The following is a 24,389-nucleotide window of genomic DNA, read 5'->3' on the forward strand; positions in this document are numbered from 1 at the left end:
TCAAATACTCACAATACAACCAAATTCAGAAACATGCTTCAAATACTCACAACGCAACCAAATACAGAAACATGCTGCAAATACTCACAACACAACCAAATACAGAAACATGCTTCAAATACTCACAATACAACCAAATACAGAATCTCGCTGCAAATACTCACAACACAACCAAATATAGAAACATGCTTCAAATACTCACAACACAACCAAATACAGAAACATGCTGCAAATACTCACAACACAACCAAATATAGAAACATGCTTCAAATACTCACAATACAACCAAATACTGACAACGCAATCAAATACAGAAACATGCTTCAAATACTCACAACGCAACCAAATACAGAAACATGCTGCAAATACTCACAACACAACCAAATACAGAAACATGCTTCAAATACTCACAATACAACCAAATACAGAATCTCGCTGCAAATACTCACAACACAACCAAATATAGAAACATGCTTCAAATACTCACAACACAACCAAATACAGAAACATGCTGCAAATACTCACAACACAACCAAATACAGAAACATGCTGCAAATACTCACAATACAACCAAATACTGACAACGCAATCAAATACAGAAACATGCTTCAAATACTCACAACGCAACCAAATTCAGAAACATGCTTCAAATACTCACAAAGCAACCAAATACAGAATCTCGCTGCAAATACTCACAACACAACCAAATATAGAAACATGCTTCAAATACTCACAACACAACCAAATACAGAAACATGCTGCAAATACTCACAACACAACCAAATATAGAAACATGCTTCAAATACTCACAATACAACCAAATACTGACAACGCAATCAAATACAGAAACATGCTTCAAATACTCACAACGCAACCAAATACAGAAACATGCTGCAAATACTCACAACACAACCAAATACAGAAACATGCTTCAAATACTCACAATACAACCAAATACAGAATCTCGCTGCAAATACTCACAACACAACCAAATATAGAAACATGCTTCAAATACTCACAACACAACCAAATACAGAAACATGCTGCAAATACTCACAACACAACCAAATACAGAAACATGCTGCAAATACTCACAATACAACCAAATACTGACAACGCAATCAAATACAGAAACATGCTTCAAATACTCACAACGCAACCAAATTCAGAAACATGCTTCAAATACTCACAAAGCAACCAAATTCAGAATCTCGCTGCAAATACTCACAACACAGTCAAATACAGAAACATGCTTCAAATACTCACAAAGCAACCAAATTCAGAATCTCGCTGCAAATACTCACAATACAACCAAATTCAGAAACATGCTGCAAATACTCACAATGCAACCAAATACTGACAACGCAACCAAATACAGAAACATGCTTCAAATACTCACAACACAACCAAATACAGAAACATGCTGCAAATACTCACAATACAACCAAATACTGACAACGCAACCAAATACAGAAACATGCTTCAAATACTCACAAAGCAACCAAATTCAGAATCTCGCTGCAAATACTCACAATACAACCAAATTCAGAAACATGCTGCAAATACTCACAATGCAACCAAATACTGACAACGCAACCAAATTCAGAAACATGCTTCAAATACTCACAACGCAACCAAATACAGAATCTCGCTGCAAATACTCACAATACAACCAAATTCAGAAACATGCTGCAAATACTCACAAAGCAATCAAATACACAAATGTGCTGCAAATACTCACAACACAACCAAATACACCTGGCATGTGTATATGTAAGTTGCAGTCATGGTTTTGTCATTTTATTTCTTCAGCTGAACCTGAACGAGCAGGGCCAACTGATTCGCCAGGATGAATTCTGGGTAATTTTCCGCAAGAAACGTTCCCTCCGGCGAGTGTTTCTCTTCCAAGACGTCATTCTCTTTACCAAGACCAAAAAAAATGACCGTGGAGATGATGTGTACGTTTACAAACTGTCTATCAAGGTATGTGTATGGTGGTAATAATATTTTATCTGGTCCATTTTTACCTTTGTGAAACAAACTGAACTCTTCGCATCAATACGCAATGATTTGCTGTGGTCATATTCGAGGGGGGGGGGGGGGCATAAAGCATAAACTTTACATTTATGCATTTGACAGATGCTTTTATTCAAAGCAACTAACACACTACAGTACGGTAATACTTTTATGTAGCAAAGACACATTAAATTAATCAAAAGTGAACGTACTGTAAAGACATTTATAATGTCACAAAAGATTTTATTTAAAATAAATGCTGTTCTTTTGAACTTTCTAGTCATAAAAGAATCCTCAATAAAAATGTGAATATAAAGCAGTTTAACATTAAGCAATTAAAACGGTTTTCAAAATTGATATCAATAAAGAAAAATTCTAGAACAGCAGAAATCATTAAAACATAAATCAGTTATTTTAAATTGTAATATTTCACAATATTATTGTTTTACTGTATTTACTGTATTAAATAAATTCAGGAGGGAATGTGTATTTCCTGGAAATCAAACCCATTCAGAAAACATGGCCAAGAGTTAACACTCATTTTATATTTATATATAGGTATTAGTAAATAAAATCAGTGTTTGTTTCATTTGCACAATTTGATCTGTCTTCTACGATTACATTTTAAACTTGTTTAATGTTTCTCTGTAGACCTGTGAGATTGGCATGACCCACTCCTGCGGTCTGAGTGGCCGGAGTTTCGAGATCTGGTTCAGGAGGAGACGATCCCAGGACACCTACATCCTACAGGCAGAGACACAGGACGTCAAGGAGGCCTGGACCAGAGACCTGGAACACATACTGTGGGAACAAGCGCTGAAGAGCAGAGGTCAGAGAATAGCACAACAATTTATGGTAAAAAAATTACATTAGTCATTTAGAGACAAAGTCTAACAACTTTAAATGTTTACTTAGAGGTTACTGTACAAGTTGTCTGTGCTTGCATGTCCTTGTAGATCCACAGGACTTGTTGGTATTTGTGTTTCAGAGCTGAGACGACAAGAGAGGTTGTTCATGGGAATGAGTTGGAAACCTTTTATAAACTTTCAGCCCAGAAATGCAGCCGTTAACAATCACGCTGTGAACGGTGATGTTACAGGAAGAGGTATTTATCAGCCAATCACAAGCTGACGATTGAATTCTCTTTGATGCATAACACTCATAGTAACAAACTCAAGGGCATAGGAACGGTTTGAAAAAGAGGGTGGACAAAACTATCCTGAAATTAGTTATTCTAGTATATTTATCATTAAAATACCACAATCAGGATTAAAACACTATTGCAACAGCTGTGAACAAAATGCACAGTTTTATCAAAATTTGTCTTTCCTCAGTTTTACTTAGTTTAGTCAGAGTCTCAGCGCACAAACTCTAATATTCATGACTCAAGCTGCACCTGATAATTACAATGTGATGTTCACCCTAACTAATTCCCGTACAAATATCTAAACCTTCTTAAATCAAGATACATTTACTTGAGAAGAAAAATGACTTAAGATATTAAATCTTGTTTTCTGAAAAATCTCTCATAGTGAACATAGTTACTCTACACTTAAAACAAGAACAAATGTCTGCCTGTGTGGAAAGAAAAATAAACTTGTTTTCCCTTTAAATTAAGTTTTTTTTTTCTGATCCCACTGGCAGATTTTTAAAAATTGTTTTAAGCATGAACTCAATTTAATTTTAATTTTAATTTTAATCTTAATTTTGACAATTTTTTCAGAAAATAAGATTTGATATCTTTATTAATTTTGCTTCTCAAGCCAATGCAAAAATCCTCTCGAGTTTTTGTTGAGGGAACAAGGGTGATGCTGAGTACAAACAGCTCTCTATAATATTTGCTACGCCACTGAAAAAAATACTGTATTTATTTGACTTAATAAAGTAAAACACCTATTCACCTGAACTTTCTGTGACTTTTGTTTTGACAGAAGTTGTAGGAATTCTGAAAACTCCCAATCCCTTGGTGTCCAGCCTTCAAAGGGGCGTGTCTCTGCCACGGCCTGATTCGATTGGCTCTGGCAGCAGCACGTCAACCGCCGGCAGCCACTCATCATCCTCGTCTGGGCGGGGCTCCATGTCCCCAAGCGTTTTCCAAGGAAAATACGGTATCAGAGCAAAAACATCTACTTACTATTACAGGAAAATAAATACAAGTATCTGTATATTAAGGGAAAGGGCTTAGTAATATGAAAATCTCTCTCTCCATCCATTCTTCATAGACTCACCTGCAGAGAACGCAGGTTTATTTAGCTGTGCGGATCCTAATTGCCCCACAGGTAGGAGAGCGTCTGTGTCGTCACTGGTTCACTCCAGACCTTCAGCTCCTCAGTCGTCTCCTGCTCATGGTCTTCACTACAGCTCACCTACCCTGTCCAGAAAGAAGATCAGTCCTCAAACAGATGCTCACGGCCCTCTCAAGGTTGAGACATAAATGCAAATCTCCTCTTTTCCAAAACTCAGTGAGCTGTCTACCTAGACAACATTATTAGGCAAAATGATGCTGACCTGTCCTTAAGATCCTACATTGTAAAAAACATTTAAAGACACAACAGGCAGGGTTTTTTTTTTTCTCTCCATGCACTGGTCAATTGTGGGCTATTTATTTCAGACAAATGGAAAGAGAACATCCAAAATAAAAATGTAAACGTTTATTTCTTACACTACATCAATTACAGTGTACATATAAGTAAAAGTTAAACTTTTTTTAACTCCACTTCAGCAGGACTTATATACACCAAACTTTACAGTTTTATTCCCATCTATATTGTGAAGGTTATTTCTGAGGGTTTTGTTCATATATCATTCGCCTGATTTTATACAACGTTATTTCTAATAACATTGGGGGTTTTTTTCTGGCTGTTGACAGTATTTTCTGATTTATGGAGTGAAAAAAAGGGATATCCAAAATCCCCTCAGTAAATTACTCCCCTCTGACTCTAATATAAATTACTCTTATACGACTAATTAAAACATTTGTTCAGATTTCTGTTCTGGAATTGAATGCAAATTAGTGTATATTTAATTATATAATGCCTCATTTGCATATTTAAACATAACATTTCAGAAAACTTGTAATGCTTTTTTCTTTTCTTTTTTGCAATTCTTAATGTAATTAATCAACTGGGGTTGATTTTTTTCAAGATTTTCTTTGGCACATTCACAGTTACATACAGTACAGCTTGCAGTGAAATGTAAACCTGGTCAGCTACTTATATTGTGCATTAAATAGAAATAAAAAAAATCTCTATGAATGAAGTAGTTATGACTTCGATTCCCAGAGAGTGCATGAAGCAATAAAATGCGTACCTTTAATGCAATGTAAGTACCTTTGGATAAAAGTGTCAGCCAAATACATAAATGTAAATGTTAAAATCAATTGTGAGCGCTCATTTGCTGCCTTTGTAGAGAGTCCCATGGTTTTATTTTGATTAGGGTGGTGATTAGATCGTATACAGCAAAAAATAGGATTTGGAGAGTTTAACACTGATATTTCAAGAGTAAAATTAATATCTTAAAAAGTTAATATCTTATGTTAATGATGTTATTCTGTGCTTACCTCAGTGTCAGTTTCAAGAGCCGATTCGATCCAAAGCATCAACAGAAGTTTAGCTGTGATAGAGGTAAGTTTTAATACAGATACAAATAATATAAAGTACATGGATAAAGCGATATATTTCAAATCTCAAATCTTGCATCATCGCAAAAAATAAACTATATTATCGCACAGCTCTAATCTGTTGAATGTGACTATATATATTAATGTGACTTACTATCTATCTATCTATATATATATATATATATATATACACAGTGTATTAAGATATTATCAACATCAACATCATGCAATTTCTGAATTATACTAATGATGCAAAATTTCTGCTTGTATCTCTTCAGAGGCAGTTCACTGATGTCAGATCAGGTCATGTGACCTCTAACCAGTGAAGTCGACAAGTCAGATGTTACAGTTTTGAAACATCTGATGCAGAACAGACCAGAAAAGATATCAATTCATATTTTGAAAGAATTGCAGTAAAAAAGAAGAACAAGCAAGATGAGAGTGACCAGACCTTTTTGTTGGACCAGCTGTTACTTCATCATCATCAGAAAAGGCACATTTGAGGAACTACAAGGACATTTTTCCATTGCAGTTCTGGAAAAAGAACAGAAACATTCTGTTTAAGCTTGGCATTGTTTAGCATGAGACAATTTCTTGATGAACTGTAAATAAAAATGTATTTAAAAATCATATTACACAACAAAATGAATTTTTTAATATTACATTAACCAGAATATGAATTAATAGCCAAATATTTTGTGTCATGATCATCAAACTTCCTGCTATACCACTGAAATGCTGTGCTTTGTACATTTAACCAGCTCAAAAACTCCAGGATAGTTTGTGGGGTTCAGGGAATTTTGAAAATACATACATAATGAAAACAACTGCTTGAAAATTTTGTTTTGAAAATTCATTTGGACTGTCTAAGGGTTTTATGTTCATTTTGTGTATACTGTAATATGCAGGATGTCAGTACCTCACTGGAGAGAGAAAACTGTATTTTATTATTTAAAAGATTTATAATAAATAAAAGAAGGTAATTATAATTTGCTGTATTGTGTCTTGCTTTCGATAGACAGATAAACAGACAGTAGCCATAAAATCCAGTGTTATTTCCAGTGACTTCCAGCACTAAACGGTTTGCTTTGAACACAATCTAGTGAATGAATAAATTAATATAATGTAAATAAAGTCTAGTAAACATCCACTTATCCAAGCAGCCTCTTACATAATGAAAAGAATTGTAAGACAAATAATATGAACTACTGCCTTCTACAGCAAGTAGTAGTAGTAACTTCTAAATGTTTTACATTTACAATAATAATCACTAATGCATGTACAAGTAGTCTTTTGTTTAAAAAATGTATTCAAAAAGTGACTTAAAGGGGTCCTATTATGATTATACATTATTTTTTTACAACTTTCTTTAGTGTGTAATGTTGCTGTTTGAGCATGAAGAAGCTCTCCGTTGTAGTTTTGAGTTTTCTTCCGGGAACGAACACGTCACAATATTCCTCATTATCATAATTAATACGCAGAATAAAGGGGCGGGGCCTGGTTGAGTGAGTTAGTAGTGTGTTGAACACACTGATCCAGCCGACCAATCAGAGCACAGTGTGCTTTTCAGAAGGAGGGTCTTCATAGATACAGGAACTAAACAGAGTGTTACTGACAGACTGGGAAGAGAGGAGCTGCAACAATGGAGAATATGGGGAAATAATCAACATTCAAGCAGGAAAACCTGTTCTAGTAGAGCCCAAAAACAACATCAAGACTTTGTAAAAGGGCATAATACGTCCTCTTTAGGACACCTACTGTAACACAGACACAACACAGCAAGAAACACCTTGAGGGAAACTTCTGTCAGAGCTAAAATGGACCACATCCTCAAATGAATGAAAGTGACTCTCTGATTTACAGCTTTACAGTTGTAAGCAGACATGTACAGGGGTGCAGATTTATAGATCATAATTAATGTGCTTCTATGACCCCACAGAGACTGTTCGTCAGAAATAGACTCATGTAACATGACATGCTGTAATGTGATTTAATGGCATCAGTATTTTGTAGAAGACAGGAACTGTCATAAATAAGAGCCGGGGTTCAATGTCTACGTCTTCTGACACCACCGTAACATTAGGACACAACGCCCGAAATATCTCTCCAGTGACCCCAACACCAGCTGAAGTCACCCAACACGGAGTCACACGCCGCGCACAAGCCAAGCATTACCGCCTGGGACCATGGACAAAGGTAGGATCAACTTCATGGTAGCATTTGGAGCAAATAGCACGTTTTTGTGGTAAATTTGGATACTTAATTGGGAAAATGCATGAGAAATAATTTGCCTCGGTGTCTTTACGGGAACTACAAAAGCATGTTCAATGTGCATGTGGTTGTGATGTTAAGATCATCCACAGCTGTTATCTGAAGATTCACTTCACTTCACTTGAACAGATAATTGCATTGCAATACCTTAAAAAAAACGTTCGTCTCAGGTTGAAATACTTAATCCTAAACACTTTTCTTCTACAACAGTGAGTATTGGTGACCTTGTGATTTCACTCGTGACTGAGGCGTTTATCTGTTTAAAATATCTACATATCTTCATAGGTCAGAGTGCTAAAGCATCACGATGCTTTTGCATCAGTTTCTAGCTGTGCATGACGTTCCTGTCCATTGCAAAGCATGCAAACCCATTTATTCTGATTCCTCAAATGTTAGTCAAGAATCTCTGGGTCATGTGCTAAAAATAGAAATGCTTAAATGGCAGCATGTTGTGCATGTGCTTCGTCACAAATGAATATTATTCATATTTGCACAATGCACAAAGGCATTTTTTAAAGATTCAATGACTGCATATTTTCTATTTCTTCCCTTCACAGTCGTGGAGATTGAACGCATTGATCTGGCGTGTGAGGAGAACAACACGGATCACCACGCGCTTCTGAACGGTGTGGACAGACTGATCGTGAGGAGAGGACAGCCGTTCACCATTACTCTACACCTGACACCAGGAACTCACTTTCAAAATGGGTCCGATATCAACTTCATCGCCAAAACAGGTTCCTCGATCACTTCCATCCTATTCAGACTTTACAACAAACATACATATCTGAGCCATTAGGCACCAAAGCAACCTAACATCATGAGTTGGTGATATGAGTGTAAGCAACCACTGCCAATGCAACAAAGTTGAGCAGACTTTAAATTTTAGGCAAATGAGTGCAGCAGCAACCAATGGCAGTGCAGAAAGTGAAGCCTGGAAACTGTAAAAAAAATTGGCCGATGCTGTAATTAAATATATAAACGCGCACACACACACACACACACATACATATATTATATATATATACACATATACATATACATGTACATACATATATTTATATATATACACACACACATATACATGTACATACATATATATATATATATATATATATATATATATATATTTAATAAAAATATGTATTAAACTTCCTTTAATACATATTTTTGAAAGACTACCAATGAAAAAAATTACATCTAAGAGCAAACTTTGATCCATTCATAGTCTAACAACTACTAGCAACAATTACTTGGTGACCAAACACAATTAAAATGCTGTCAAAAAAAAATAAATAAAAAAAAAATCACTCCTAGATATATCATCACAATAGGCATCCACCTGTGAGGTCTAGCTTGGAGACATCTGATTTTAATGAAAAAAGTATGATGCCAAAAAAAAAAAAAAAAAAAATCCGCCCATGCAATAACACACACTTCATTCACAATTAAAACAGGAACATGCATGTTCACTTTCGATGCTAATGACTTTATTAAAACACTTAGGCTACAATAAATCAGGGCTGGTTTTATTACAGGGCGTCCCATGACAGTGAAGTTTACTCCTGTATTTAGAGGATTTACAGTGCTGAAAGGCATGGTAGTTATGCTGCACACACAGTCATCAGATCATACGCTAGTATATAATTAGAAACATGATGTAAAGGCTTCAAAACATGCATGTCACATTTAAAGAGTTCTTGTGTTTATCCATTCATGTCTTTCTGTTTGTTTTCAGGTCCGATACCCTCAGTGGAAGCACAAACCAAAGCCAAATTCAGCCTCAGTAAATTCTTCTCCAGATCATGCTGGAGTGCCTCTGCAGAGACAGCGTCCGACAGCACAGTCTCTCTGACCGTGTGCTCACACCCAAACGCCCCTATTGGGGTCTATAAGCTGATCCTGGATCAGGGAGAAGGAGTTGGCCTGGGAGATTTTGTCCTGCTCTTTAACCCCTGGTGCAAAAGTAAGCTGTTTTATAATCAGTGATCAATACTGATGAGCACATTCAGTAATTAAGCAGGGGCACACAATGAAAATGACTAATCTTTGGCTTTGTGCATAACTCGTTTTTATTTTTTTTTTTTTTGTAGTCTAAACAGCGCATACATCTTCAATGGTACCCATACACAAAAGAAATATATTTGAAATATATTTTCAGGATATATTTTGGAATATGCGCAAATATTTGAAATTGGCACAATAAATATATTTCATACTTATATTTCATATATTTTTGTTATATTTCAGAATATATTTCAATGTATTTGGAATATATGCCACATATATTTTTGACACTTTTGGGGACCCATACAGAAAAAAATACATTGAAATATATTCTGAAATATAACAAAAATATATGAAATATAAGTATGAAATATATTTATTGGGCCAATTTCAAATATTTGCATATATTTCAAAATATATCCTGAAAATATATTTCTTTTGTGTATGGGTATTGGCACAAAGCAAGGGTTAAAACAGGATTTTTGGTGAGGTGAAGAGGTCTTGTATTTTCCATTAATCAGCAGAAAACTGCTATAAAGACATGATTCCTTTCCTCCTGTGAGCCAGATTACAGATATTTGTTCAATTCTCAGCCCATTTTCACATTTATGAATGATCCTGAAGACATTATTTTATGGCTAATCCTGATTTCCACTTTTTTCTACTGTTTTACAGATTATAAGGTAAATAACTTTTGACATTTGACTGCTTTTATTTTGATACATGCATTAAAGCGAATACATATATATCATTTAAAAAATCTTCATTCTTATTTTGTAAAAAAAAAAAAAAAAAAAAAAAAAAAAAAAAAACACTTGATGGAAATAATTAATTGATATTTTCAATTATCGTTCAATTATATTTTCAATTATTATTATATAAGATCTTCCTTAAATTAGGTAACATTAGGCAAATCCAAATAAAATTTTTTTTGAGTCAAATCGCAAATTTCAAGACACTGCTAATATTCCTTGCGTTCGCATTTAACATTAGTTGTAAGTCACTTTGGATAAAATCTAACAAAATAAAGTTCAAATTAATATTCTCAATCTGTTTTGGCTGTTTCAGAGGACTCAGTATATCTGGCGAGTGAAGCAGAGAGGGAGGAATACGTCCTCTCTCAGGACGGGCTGATCTACCGCGGGATACCCAAGCGTATCACGGCCCTACCGTGGTTTTTTGGCCAGGTTCTGCTTTTCGCAATATCTCTATGACAACTTCCTTTAATGCAATAATTTTTAGTGGCAGAAGCAGCCAATAAAGCTTTGAGATGGTATTAGTTTACAACGCATTTACAATTCACTGACATGTTTGGCTTCTGTTTCCACAGTTCGAGTCTGGCATACTGGACATCTGTCTGCAGATTTTGAATGAAAGTCCAAAATACATTAGTGATGCAGCTCTGGATTGTTCTGAGAGAAGGAACCCTGTGTACGTGACTCGAGTCCTCAGTGCTATGGTTAGTAACGGCCCTCAAACATTACTGAAGATACTATAATAACTATAAAAGTGTTCTGCTTGATTATCACCAGCTTAACTGCTATTCAGTTACAATCTAAAACTTGACGTTTAGATTCTAATCTAAATTTCCATTAAGCAAAACATTCAAATTCGGCTTCTTTTAAGACTTAAACAACATAATCTAGTCTAGTAGTGTATAATAATTTTATTCTTGCAAGCATTGAAGAAAATGTTAAATGTGTCTTGTACTGTTCAGATCAACAGTCGAGGAGATAAAGGAGTTCTGGAGGGTAACTGGTCAGGTGACTATGAGGACGGGGTAAAGCCCACCGTCTGGAAGGACAGTTGCTCCATCCTCCGGCAGTGGAGTAACAACGGCTGCGAAGCGGTGCGTTACGGACAGTGCTGGGTGTTCGCAGCTGTTGCCTGCACAGGTGCTTCATTAACTTCTGCAAAAATTATCACAAGTCTATTAACAATCATTTAACCAAATAGCAAGCAGATGCATCATTGTACTGTATTTTTCAACAGTAGATGGCGGAGGTTTGTTTGTGTTCATTTTATTTGTGTGGTAATGAATATGTAACACAAGGAATAATTATAATTATGGTTGGGGGCATTTCTAGATTCATAAGTGTTATGTTTGCACCACTCAAATGTTTTTAATAACCCTGGTTCATAACCTCCACTTTTCAGTAATCATGTGTACTTTTTAAAGGCCTATGCCTGTCCCAATTATTCAAACTGTTCCTACCTGTTAGGTACTGTACCAACAATCTCAGTTATGACAGATTCTGATCTCCATTTTATGCTTTATTTGTGTCCCAGTGTCCAGAGCTTTGGGAATCCCATGCAGAGTCGTCACTAACTTTGGATCAGCACATGACAGCAATGGCGACCTAATAATGGAACGTTTCTACAACGAATTTGACGAGAACATTGCTGATGACTCCATATGGTATGTATAGTTAAGTCAAAATTAATCCAGATAAAGTTGAGTGGTACATTCTTAAAAAATAAAGGATCTTTATTGCCATCTATTGTTCCATTGAACCTTTCCATTCCACAAAAGGTTCTTTAGATATTAAACTTGAGTATCACTCTTAAAAAAATAAAGGTTCTTTATAAGTATGGTTCCATGTAGAACCTTAACATTAATGGAAACCTTCCATTGCACAAAAGGTAGTGGAAAATGGTTCTCTAGAATATTAAAATGTTCTTTTGAGAACTGTTCACTGAAAGGTTCTTTGGGGAACCAAAACTTTTTATTTTATGGTATCGCTGTGAAAACCCCATTTTGGGACCTTTATTTTAAAGAGTGTAAAGCAAATATGAAAAAGGTACCTTGTCCTTGCTCAGGAACTTCCACGTTTGGGTGGAGAACTGGATGACACGTTCAGACCTGGCACTCGGGTATGAAGGTTGGCAAGCGAGCGACCCAACACCCCAGCATATGAGTGATGGTGAGCCAATAATCAATGACTGATAGAAGAGAAAAAGCAGAGTCAATGAAGAAGGACTTCAATTCTGTTGTCCTCTTTCTGTCAGGCATCCCCTGTTGTGGTCCATCCTCCGTCAGAGCAATCAAAGAGGGCGAGCTCACTTTCCAATACGACACCCCATTCTTGTACGCTGAGGTAAATGCAGACGTGGTGGAGTACATCAAACTGAGAGATGGAAGAGTCTTTAAGATAGGAGGATCTACTGCAGAGGTTGGGAAATCCATCAGCACTAAAGCAGTGGGCAGAGATGAGAGAGAGGACATTACACACAACTACAAGTATCCAGAGGGTAGGGAGACATTCTGGGTTCTTCATTCATTCATTATTAAGGATAGATTGGTAAGCAACAGGATTCACAACAGGTTCAATTCCCAAAAGGGAATACATAAACTATCATCACTGTACCATTGAAAAAGCCACTTGGTTAGAATGGGTGCATCTGTTCTGCTGGGGAAAAAAACAGGGCTGAATGCAAAAAAAAAAAAAAAAAAAAAAAAAAAGGACTCTTGCTCAGAGTCTAATTGAAACAGAACTGAATAGAATCAAATCAAAAGCTTATGAATTGAATTCTAATAAAGTAAATAACAGCTTCATTTGAGCATTGTCTGGTACCGATAAATTGTGACGTTAACAAATTTCCCTTGCCCTCGTCATGATAAAGACTGTATTCTGTTCAGGTTCTGAAGAGGAGAGAAAGGTTTTTGAGAAAGCGAATCATCACAACAGACTGGCACAGGCCGGAGAGGAACCAGGTTTACACATCAAGATCAGAGTGACCCCAGATATGCAGATCGGCTCTGACTTTGACGTTTACGCAGAGCTCAAAAACAACACTATGGTCACAAAGTGCTGTCGGGTCATGTTTTACGCCCAGGCGGTGTCCTACAACGGCAAACTTGGAGAAACCTGTGGACTGGGCGAGTTTACAGAGATGAATTTAGCTTCTACTGAGGGTAAGACTGGTTCATTAAGTTGTAACTTGTACTTTGTGTATTCATATGTATTCAAAAAGGTAACCCCGTCTCACCTTGTTTTATGTTTCAGGGGGCAAGGTAACTCTTCGACTGGAGTACGCGGAGTACAGTAAAGCCATTACTCATGACAGGATGATCAAACTGATGGCTTTACTCATCGACGCAGAGACACGGGATTTCTACAGAGCAAAGAAGACCATCATGCTGGACAGCCCTGAAATAATCGTCAATGTAAATCTAATCTTTTGGTTTCATTATACTGATCTTAACAATTTACATTTACAGTATGTGGGCTTCACAAAATTAGCATATTATTGGGTAGAAGTTTTTTTTTTTGTCAATTAAATCCCAAATAAACACCAAAATGCATCTAACAACTTTTTTCTATTAAGTTAAACAACTACAAAATAATGTTAATGTCTCAGTGGTTAAAGCAAAAACCCTCAATCTTTTATGAAAAAACACAGTGTGAAATGACAATTGGTTCACATTTTGGACTTCACAAACATTCAGGGGTTAATTATATTATGCTCATTTAAATTATTTGGCCTAATTAGAGCTGGACTGAATCAGGAGAGTCTCAAGATGCTCGCTGAATTGAGACAGCCAGTACATATTCAATGTGAATAACGTATACATGACTCACAGGTGTGATTGGTTCTCCCGTAGATTCTGGGCGTGCCGAAAGTGGGCCAGATCCTGGTGGCAGATTTAGCGCTGCAGAATCCACTGCCGGAGCCTCTGGAGAACTGTGTGTTCACTATACATGGTGCCAACCTGACTGACGGGAAACCCATCACTCATGAGTAAGTCATCTGATCACTTAAAGGAGAACTCCGGTCAATTTTAACATTGAGCTCATTTTTTTGTACATTTGGAGTGCTGTCAATACAGAGAACAACGACAAAAATCGGTGTTGCATACACCGAGTTATTCTATTTTTAAAATTTGCACCCTGTTGACTTCAATGGGGCAAGTACTAAACCTGCTTTTAGCCTCTTAACATCCTTGATGTGTCATTACAAGTGCACAGAAAATGTGAGTGATTCCTTCTGAGTGAACACTAGTGAATCTGACTGCAGTAGATGTGAAAGATATGTATAAAAATGATGTTATTTAAGCCAGTGCAAATACCTTTGTTTACATCCTGTTTTTCGGTTGAAGTCCAAAGTAGTCGATTGCCGAGTTCACGCGCGTGATCATAGGTAACTAAACCTATGCGTGTGAACTCAGCAATCGACTACTTTGGACTTCAACCGAAAAACAGGATGTAAACAGGTATTTGCACTGGCTTAAATAACATCATTTTTATCCATATCTTTCACATCTACTGCAGTCAGATTCACTCGTGTTCACTCAGAAGGAATCACTCACATTTTCTGTGCACTTGTAATGACACATCAAGGATGTTAAGAGGCTAAAAGCAGGTTTAGTACTTGCCCCATTGAAGTCAACAGGGTGCAAATTATAAAAATAGAATATCTCGGTGTAGGCAACACCGATTTTTGTCGTTGTTCTCTGTATTGACAGCACTCCAAAAGTACAAAAAAATTAGCTCAATGTTAAAACTGACCGGAGTTCTCCTTTAAGACTGGGGTGTGAAACTACATTCCCTCGCTCTACCAGCAGACATACCTGGTATCATTTTAACTCATCACTTGACCAGTTTGGGAGACAAATGCAGCATTTCTTCAGTGGTAATGCATTAGTACAACATATAAATATAACGAACACAGTGTTTGGAAAGTTACTTTGAAATTGTAGCCTACAAGCTACTAAATAGTTACAGTTAAAACTACAACTATGTATGACCAACCAGGAATGTTGCAATTAAATTGTCCTACATCTATACGTATCTGTATATCTATCTACCTGTCCATCTAGCAACCATTTAGAACAACATAGTAATCACATAGAACAACCATCCTAATTTTGTAGCATAGGGATGGGCAACTTCGGTCCTGGAGGGCCACTGTCATGCAGAGTTTAGCTTCAGCCCTGATAAAAACTCACCTGCCTGTATCTATCTAGTAATCCTGAAAACATTGATTGCCTTGTTCAGGTGTGTTTAATTAGGGTTGGAGCTAAACTCTACAGGACAGTGGCCCTCCAGGACCGGAGTTGCCTATCCCTGATTGTACTGAATGCGACATTTGAAAAATGAGATTTAGATTTTTTTAGATTATTGGCTGACTGTAAAAATGTGCATGTATTAAAATGTAATTAAAAATAAACTGCATCATCGCTACATTTAGTCCTATTGTAGGTTTTTAATTTTTGATGTTTAATATATTAAAGATATAAATGAAAGACTGAATTTGAGTTGCTCATTAAAACACTAAAAATCTTCTGCCTATAGCTGTTATTCACGATGTGCGGCACTGTCAAGATATTTGTCATTGTTTTTAATTCAAAATATAAAATGTTGTTGTTGTTTTTCCCACAGGGTTGGAACAGTTGGTGCTAAAGAGTTTGCAACCGCCAAAGTGGAGTTCACACCAAAGCTGCCAGGACAAAGAAAAATACTGATAGATTTTACCAGTGATAAACTTCACAACATTGAGACCTACGAGAATCTAGTCATCTATGAATAAATGAGCTGTTTTTACTTACACTTGTGATATCTTATTCTGTTAATGGTATCTAGCTTTTTTATCTTGGGCTGGTGTGCAGACGCCATGTTTAGGGCCAGACATAATTTTGAAGCTGGCACTTTTGAATTTTCAGAAACATGACTTGAACTTCCCAAATGCCACTTTTAGTGCACAAATTGCTTCTGAATATGTTGCACTGTCGCAACTATACTGTTGATTTATTATAATTACTGTGAACACAGAAAAAAAATATTCCACTTTACAAATAGAAGTGTGGTTGGAATAAATTGCCTCTCGTTTGCATGTCTGATGTGCATTTCTCATGTTAGAAAAATTATTTGAATATTGCATCAATGCAAAATTGCTCAAAAAAAGTCTCAAACTCTCCAATAAGTCACTGTAATTCAGTTCTTCAGCATTTAAACCAAACCACATTCAGTCCCACCTTCAATCGTCTGGAGTCAAACTAACATCTACAGTATCAAGAGCTTATTGTGAGGAAACATTCTTTATACTTTTTTTTAAATGCTTACATATTGTTTTCAATTTATCTCTCCACTTTTTCCTTTGCTTTCTTATAGATTACAAAGAAAATACAAAAATGGTGACTTGGGATGCAACCAACACTTCAACATGCATACAATCGTTGTTCTCAGCGAACTCCAGCTCGTGCTACATTATACCCTCCTATTTTATCGCTTTCTCTCTCAGCATCAACCTGGTTCTGGGTCTTCCAGCAAACTGTTACATACTATGGCTGAGCGTGAAGGAGATGATTCAAGGACAGTCCACGGAAATCTTTGTCTTTAATACAGCACTTGTTGAGGTTTTCTACTGCCCTTCCTATGTTTTTGTCATAAAGCAGTATTTCTTTAATTGTGCTGATTGTAAGTTTGGCGTATACCTTCCTACACTGGTGTTGTTGGTCGGCCGTCCTCTGTTTCAGAGCTGCATCTGTGTGGAGCGTTACATAGGGGTTCTCCATCCTGTGACCTTCCTGAAGCTCAAACCCATGAAGTACAGGATTGCCATATCTGTCATTGGATGGATTCTGATCATTAGCTCAAGCTTAATAGTTTCAGTGAACATCATTGAACTTCATAGTTTAGTCTTACCAGAGCTCCTTGTTTTATTCATTATCAAAGCGTTCAGCTGCTTGATGGTCCTGAAGGCTCTGAAGCATCCTGGACCTAGTGACGACTTCAAGAGGAAAGATGGAGGGAATCAAGACAAACTCAAGGCTTTTCGCATCATTCGGATCGTGCTGGCATCTGCAGTGCTTATGTATGGTCCGATGATTATCTCTCTTGTGTTTTATTACATTATGGATTTAAAGACGTTTCTTTTGTCCTGGTCTGGGGCCTCATGCATTGGGATCATGTCAGGGTTTGTGCAGCCTTTCCTCTATCTCAAAAGAGTTGGAAAACTGCCATTTTGCTAGAGGCAATTCCCATAGGGGTGGGTGATATGAACAAATTCTTATTTCACGATAACGATATATATCATTATATAGTTATTTTGTGGTATTTTATCTAATTTCTGTTAATCAAAACTATATACTAATAGGCTTAATTCCATAAAAATTTTTTTTAAAAAACTGCTGACAAATGATGTCTTTTTCACTATGGCTCAAGCCGGTATAGCTTTATAATTGTGATGTGTCTATCAATCCCTCTTGACATTATTTGTAAATATATCTGTCATCTTGCAATTCAATTTTGAAAAAAAAAGAAAGAAAAGAAACAGTGAAATATCTTCACAATCCTATATGATGCATTTAAGTCCATCATTGTATATATTTTGGTGTAATTGAGTGTCAGTTTCTCTCTGCAGATGAGATTCTGCCTGATAACAGCATCTGAAATAGACATTTGAGTTTAGAGTTACAATGTGTCTCTTCCATTTGTTTATGTAAAAGTAATTAGGCTATGTTAAAATATAATAATTATTCGTTTTTTTTAATGTTAAAAAAAAAATCTAAGAATATGGATTCAATTTAAAATATTTGTTACTTAGTAGAGAAACGTAGAGAAGTATCCTCAACTGAACAGAGCTGGATCTGATAAACTAAAAAGATAAAATGACATCATTAGGAAACCAGTTGCAATTTGAAAGTGAAATGTATAGGCATTTTAAGAAAGAAATCATTTACCTGTTGACAGTCTGTGCAGTTGATGGTTGTGCTCCAGTAAATGAATAATGAGGCTTTGGCAGTTACAGATTTAAAAAACAAAAAGGTGGGAATAAAGAACCCTAAACCCAAACACAAAGACCCATTTCAGGTTTTAAATAAAACCGCTACTACATGAACCTTGAGATATCTGAACCTACATGAGATATCTATTTAGAGTGCAATATGGTTGTTTTTTCCTTATTCAATGCGCAGTTCGTTTTCTTAGCAATCCATTACATTATCTAAACTTCATTATACATGTCTTTTGGTACTTCTCCCAAAAAGCAGATCAACCAATCTTGTCTATTTCTTTTATAACATTTTTCAGAGACATTAATAAAGTATTCAATTTATTTGATTCTTGCGATTTTTCTTCATGGGTTAATGATAAAATGTCTAATTTGAGGTTAAGATAGCTATCTTTAGAAGGAATCTTAAATTGTTCTTGGAGTTGTGAAAATGATTGTTCTGTTCTCTTAAATACATTATTTATTATACCAAGACCTTTCTCAGCCCATGTTCTGAAGACACACACAGAAGGAGGAAACTCAACAGGCTACCAACTATAGATATTGTGACCATGAGAAATGAATTGATACTGAAAAATGAAACTAAAACCACCAATAGCCTTAATGAAGAAGTCATCATAGATTCATTCAAATGATCTGTTCCAAACCACTGATTCGTTCAAAATCAAAACACTGTTTTTGCTCAGAGATGTACAATGGTGGTTTTGTTTGGAACAATATCAAGCAATTCTACCCCAATATTTCTCGAATTCTGGTGATATTTTTTTTAGTGGTGTCATTTACTCTGTGGTGTCTATTAATCTGTAATTTCCCCTATTCCCCCTGTAATGACTTCCTGTTTTTTTATTTAATAATTTAAGCTATACTCTTCATGTATACTTTTAACGTTATGCAATTATTGTTGTTTAAATCAATCAGTGTGTAAACAAATATTCTTGTATAAACATGACATGCTTCAGGCATACAGCATGCGGGCACCACAGACTTTGGATAAATAATAATGAATGATTAAATAAATAAGCAAATAAGCAAAACCCTCCCATTCATCTCACAGGCAGAGATCGTGGATGTGTGAATTACCTATGTGCAGCATCTCTCTATTAGGTTAATAGTGAAACAGCGAGTTAAATTACTTTAAAAAAATTTAAAAAAAATTTGCAGAGAAATATAATAGCCTATAATAAACTGTTTAGTTGCTAAGCTTTTTTTTTTATGAACTTCTTTACTTACAAGATTGATAATATTAGGGAGAAAATTATAACCATACAACAGTCTACTACAGTATCGCATCAGGCAGTGCATTTTAGTGTCCCTGAGGAAAAATTAGGGATTGGGATTAGTTTTTACTGTTATACCGATGATATTCAGCTCTATATCTCTTCGCGCCCCGACGAAACTTGCATTTTGCATTGCAAATTAACGGAATGCATAGCTGATATAAAAATTTGGATGACTAGTAATTTCCTATCACTTAATTCTTAAAACACAGAATTTCTAATGATTGGACCAAAAACCTCTGCACGTACTAACCTACTGTCTAACACTTGATGGCTGCTCTGTCAAGTCTTCGTCGTTGGTTAGGAACCTGGGTGTGCTCTTTGATACCAATTCTAGCATCTGTAAAACCGCATTCTTCCATCTTAAAAATATACCTAAATTACGACATATCCTTTCAGGTTAGTTCATGACCTCAAGGCTAGATTATTGTAATGCTCTAATGGGTTGCCCTGCACGCATAATACAACTACAAACTACAGCTGGTCCAAAACGCAGCAGCTCGAGTTCTTACTAGAACCAGGAAGTATGACCATATTAGCCCAGTTCTGTCAACACTGCATTGACTGTCTATTAAACATCGTATACATTTTAAAATATTACTGATTACTTACAAAGTATTAAATGGTTTAGCTCCCCAGTACTTGAGAGCTCTCAACGCATTATAGTCCTTCACGTATATTGCGATCTCAAAATTCTGGCCAGTTGATAATACCTAGAATATCAAAATCGACTGTTGGCGGTAGATCCTTTTCCTATTTAGCACCTAAATTCTGGAACAGTCTCCCTAACATTGTCCAGGAAGCAGACACACTCTGTCAGTTTAAATCTAGACTAAAAACACATCTCTTTAACCCTCTGGGGTCTGAGGTGTTTTCTGGGCCTGGAGGTGTTCTGACATGCTCTGACATTTGTGCTTATTTCTGTTACTTGTGACATTTTCATGGCTAAAGTCTGATTACACTGTATTAAGCACAAACTCTGCTACAATAATATGTCAGCAGCATGTGTGTAAAAGTTTATAGTTTTGAGATAATGACGTTTATGCGTGGTTTGTGAAAATACAAAAAACAATTGTCACTGAAATAAGGCCATGAAACCCATATTGATTATTTCTTCATAAGACTTTTGCAAATTGTATCATGTAGCCTAGAATATTTGCTCCAAAACTATGTGAAAATCACCCTGACTGCTCATTCAGATAAGACAATATATTGATTTAAAAACTGTAAGACGTGTTTTGTGTGAGAAAGCTCTATGTGAAGGGGCGGATCACCTCATTAATATGTAAGGCTTTTCACTCCTGAGAAAGACAAAGACCCTCCCTAATGGCCCTATTAGGAGTGATCAGGCCCTGTCATTCTGAGCAACCTTGCACAAAGAATGAGGAGATTAAAAAAATTATGGCTTTTTGACTGTTTGGAATTTATTTACAACACAACATAATCCAAAGATACACAACAAATGACAAAAAAGCACATTATTGAAAACAATAATCCAAAGACAGAGACCTTTGTGCCATTCCTAAAAACATTGTACATACCTTTAATTTCCAAGGTGTTTGATTTTCACTTTACCATGTTCATGTACAGAGACTCATGAGAATGTTGAAATCAGCAGGACTCAGTGCCGCATCTGGGCCCTGAACATACTGATATCAGTGAACATACTGATATCAGTATTTTCTGGTTAAATTTGCTTTTTAAAATTCACAGAACACACACACACACACAAATGTTTCCAACAATATATAATATAATGAACACCAGGTTTGTTGTGCCTTGTAGGCATAGGCTATGCGCAGTGCTGCATAAAATAATAATAACAATAACCTATAGCAGCCTATAAATCTTCCAAAAGATTTCAGTAACAACTACGAGAAAAATATATTGATTATCATATGTTACTTCAAATGTTTCCATTCGTTATGATGATATGAAATGAGATAATAGTAAAAACATGAAGCCTAATGTTTGTTGCGTTTTGCTTGCTTTTCAAACGCGATCCAAAATATGATACATTCAAACGCATGACGCGCTCCAAAATATGAAACATTATGGTTACCATATTATACATATCTACATTTGAGCAGATATCCACAAACACAGTAACAGTAAACATGGGTCTAAATATTATAATATTCACCATATATCTAGCAACAGTTCAACTGCAATGTGAAGTTTATGCAACAATAACATAAACTAATAAGAAAGAATTTCTTACCTTACATCTTTCTTGTCTTCAAATCGCATTCTTCTTCTTCTGAGGTAGCCTAAATCCAATGTAAGCTCACGGCACGTCTTTCAAACTCGACGAAAAGCAGAGACTTGTGAAGTGTTTTGGTGTTTTGTTTTTGAGGTAATGAGCGCGTTCGCGTTCCATGTGGAGATTTGCATGTCAATCTCTTTTGCGCGCGTGGGCGTGGTCAAATTAAAAATAATTAGCGAGCGTGTGAGAAGCTGGACATCTTGTTGGTTTTATACAAATTACTTAAACAGAGAATATTTGTTTTCAGTTTGAATCCGATCATTTAAAAGTACACACTTTTGTTTATAAAGGTATATGGCTCACAAATGTGTGACAAGTATTCGTTGAGTTTTGTTTCAGTTTAACACTCTGTACATGAACTTCAATTCATGGAAATACCAGCAGCGGCAGACAGTACCTTTTAAGGAAGCTCAATTCCTTTGGAGTTAGTAAGAACATTCTTATCATGTTCTACTACTTCTACATTGAAAGTGTCACTACATTTTCCATTGTCTGCTGGTTTCATTCTATTAGCCTCCATAATAGAAATAGTCTGGAGCGCACGGTTAAAGTCTGCTCAAAAATAATTGGACTCCCTATTAGGGCTCTTTCTACTATAAGTGATCAGCAAACATTGAGATTGGCTGGAAGCATTTTACAAGACACTTCACATATCATGTTCTCTGTTTTTGAGTGGCTTCCTTCAGGGCGACGGCTTCGTTGTCCATGTTGTAGGACTCAAAGGAGGAAGGCAACCTTTGTTCCAAAATCAGAGCAGCTTTTAAATTCTCAACCATCTCTGGCCCCTTGGGTTACCAAGTTGTGATTTTAGTGAATTATTATTTATTTATTTATTATTATTATTATTATTATTATATATATTTTTTGTACTCTGTATATATATTTACATATTTATTTATTCTTATATATGGTATGGACTAGTTGTGTTTTTAGGTATCCACTTGAAGTGGATTTTTATTAATATGTACTCTGTGCACACTGTTATTATTTATTTAATGTGTGATGTGTTTTATGTATATTGTTTACGTACTCTACATGGCCTCAATAATTGCCCCTTGGGGACAAATAAAGTGTTATGACATGAAATGAAATGAGTTTATAGACGTGCTCAAGAAAAAAAAGTTCACCGCGACGGAGAGGCAGAAAGCACACGCTGTTTATTTTCTTTATTTTACAAAAGCACAATGTTTTGATTTGATTGTAAGTGGACACATACAAAAGTAGAAATATCACAGATTATTTTTTTATATTTATTTCTTCTTTATGACCATAAATGACGGAGTAATTTAAGTTTATTGTGCTACAATGTGAAGAAAATCCAGCAAAACGCGCGGGCGCGTTTGTCGACCCCAGAGGGTTAACCTGGCATACACGTAGAAAATTATACATTACTATAATTCAAATCAGTTAAATGATTATTAGGCTGCATAAATTAGGTCAGCCGGAATGGGGAACACTTCCTATAACACCCGATGTACTCGTTATATCACAAGAAGAATGGCATCTACGCTAATGTTAGTCTTTCTGCTTATTCCGAAGTTTAATGTAATCAGCTGGATCCAGGCCGTATCCAGATCAGATGGTGGACCTGCGCCTAGGCATGACCACAATGCATGATGTAGTCAGCTGGATCCCCCCTTTACTGCCCCCTTTACTGAGCCTGGTTTCTCCCAAGGTTTTTTTCTCCATTCTGCCACCTGATGGAGTTTTAGTTCCTTGCCACTGTCGCCTTTTTCGCTTTTATCGCCTTATAACTGTTTTAGATTTAACTAAACCCAAAACCAAGCATAAACACAAACCAAAGACTTTAATTTAATGCAAAATCTCAGTAGTCTATATTTAGAAAAATAAAGCATAGCACATCAATTCAGTTCAACCTTACATTTAAATTATTCGCCCCAAACCACAACACACAAAAATGTATATAGAGTTCAAGACAAATCAATGTCCATGAATGATGCAAGTAAGTATAATAGAGAGAATAGAGAGAATAAAGTCTTATCTGAATTCCTCAAAGTTCCATAATGTCCAGTATATCCTCCAGAAAACGGTCAGTCTTAATCCATATGCCTGCTGTACTCAATAGTAGAGTCCATGGACAATAAAGGTGATCGTCAGATGATGGTATGAAGAGCTTTGTGTATAAAGGAACTTATAAAACTTCCTCACATATTCTCAGTCTCATGGACCAGAAGTCCTT

The 24,389-nt window shown here is 36.0% G+C and overlaps 2 protein-coding genes across 2 annotated transcripts in view; both read left to right on the plus strand.

Annotated features, from left to right (window-relative positions):
* quoa (quattro a) overlaps nucleotides 1–6,551 on the plus strand; it is a gene marked incomplete at its 5' end in the record, with an annotated part of 67,027 nt that extends 60,476 nt beyond the window's left edge. Inside the window, 7 exons of the mRNA XM_079850189.1 lie at nucleotides 1,813–1,983; nucleotides 2,668–2,845; nucleotides 3,005–3,121; nucleotides 3,948–4,124; nucleotides 4,239–4,438; nucleotides 5,581–5,639; nucleotides 5,914–6,551. Coding sequence (XP_079706315.1) covers nucleotides 1,813–1,983; nucleotides 2,668–2,845; nucleotides 3,005–3,121; nucleotides 3,948–4,124; nucleotides 4,239–4,438; nucleotides 5,581–5,628 — 891 coding nt within the window. The 3' untranslated portion in view covers nucleotides 5,629–5,639; nucleotides 5,914–6,551. The remainder of the gene's footprint in view (nucleotides 1–1,812; nucleotides 1,984–2,667; nucleotides 2,846–3,004; nucleotides 3,122–3,947; nucleotides 4,125–4,238; nucleotides 4,439–5,580; nucleotides 5,640–5,913) is intronic.
* A 1,159-nt stretch (nucleotides 6,552–7,710) lies between these two features.
* Nucleotides 7,711–16,464, plus strand: tgm2a (transglutaminase 2, C polypeptide A). Its single transcript, XM_079849195.1, has 13 exons — nucleotides 7,711–7,831; nucleotides 8,464–8,643; nucleotides 9,645–9,872; nucleotides 10,982–11,100; nucleotides 11,244–11,372; nucleotides 11,631–11,808; nucleotides 12,203–12,332; nucleotides 12,734–12,837; nucleotides 12,923–13,165; nucleotides 13,554–13,829; nucleotides 13,921–14,081; nucleotides 14,520–14,656; nucleotides 16,297–16,464. The coding sequence occupies exons 1-13, from the start codon at nucleotides 7,822–7,824 to the stop codon at nucleotides 16,442–16,444; spliced, it is 2,043 nt and encodes a 680-aa protein (XP_079705321.1). The 5' UTR covers nucleotides 7,711–7,821; the 3' UTR covers nucleotides 16,445–16,464.
* Nucleotides 16,465–24,389: the final 7,925 nt, after the last annotated feature.

This window comes from Squalius cephalus, assembly GCF_949319135.1.
Source record: "Squalius cephalus genome assembly, chromosome: 18".
In the NCBI taxonomy this organism is placed as follows: Eukaryota; Metazoa; Chordata; class Actinopteri; order Cypriniformes; family Leuciscidae; genus Squalius; species Squalius cephalus.

Coding starts and splice junctions, on each gene's coding strand:
- tgm2a (XM_079849195.1), top strand. Junction 9,873..10,981: donor CTTTAACCCCTGGTGCAAAA/GTAAGCTGTTTT, acceptor TGGCTGTTTCAG/AGGACTCAGTATATCTGGCG. Junction 14,082..14,519: donor GCCCTGAAATAATCGTCAAT/GTAAATCTAATC, acceptor GTTCTCCCGTAG/ATTCTGGGCGTGCCGAAAGT.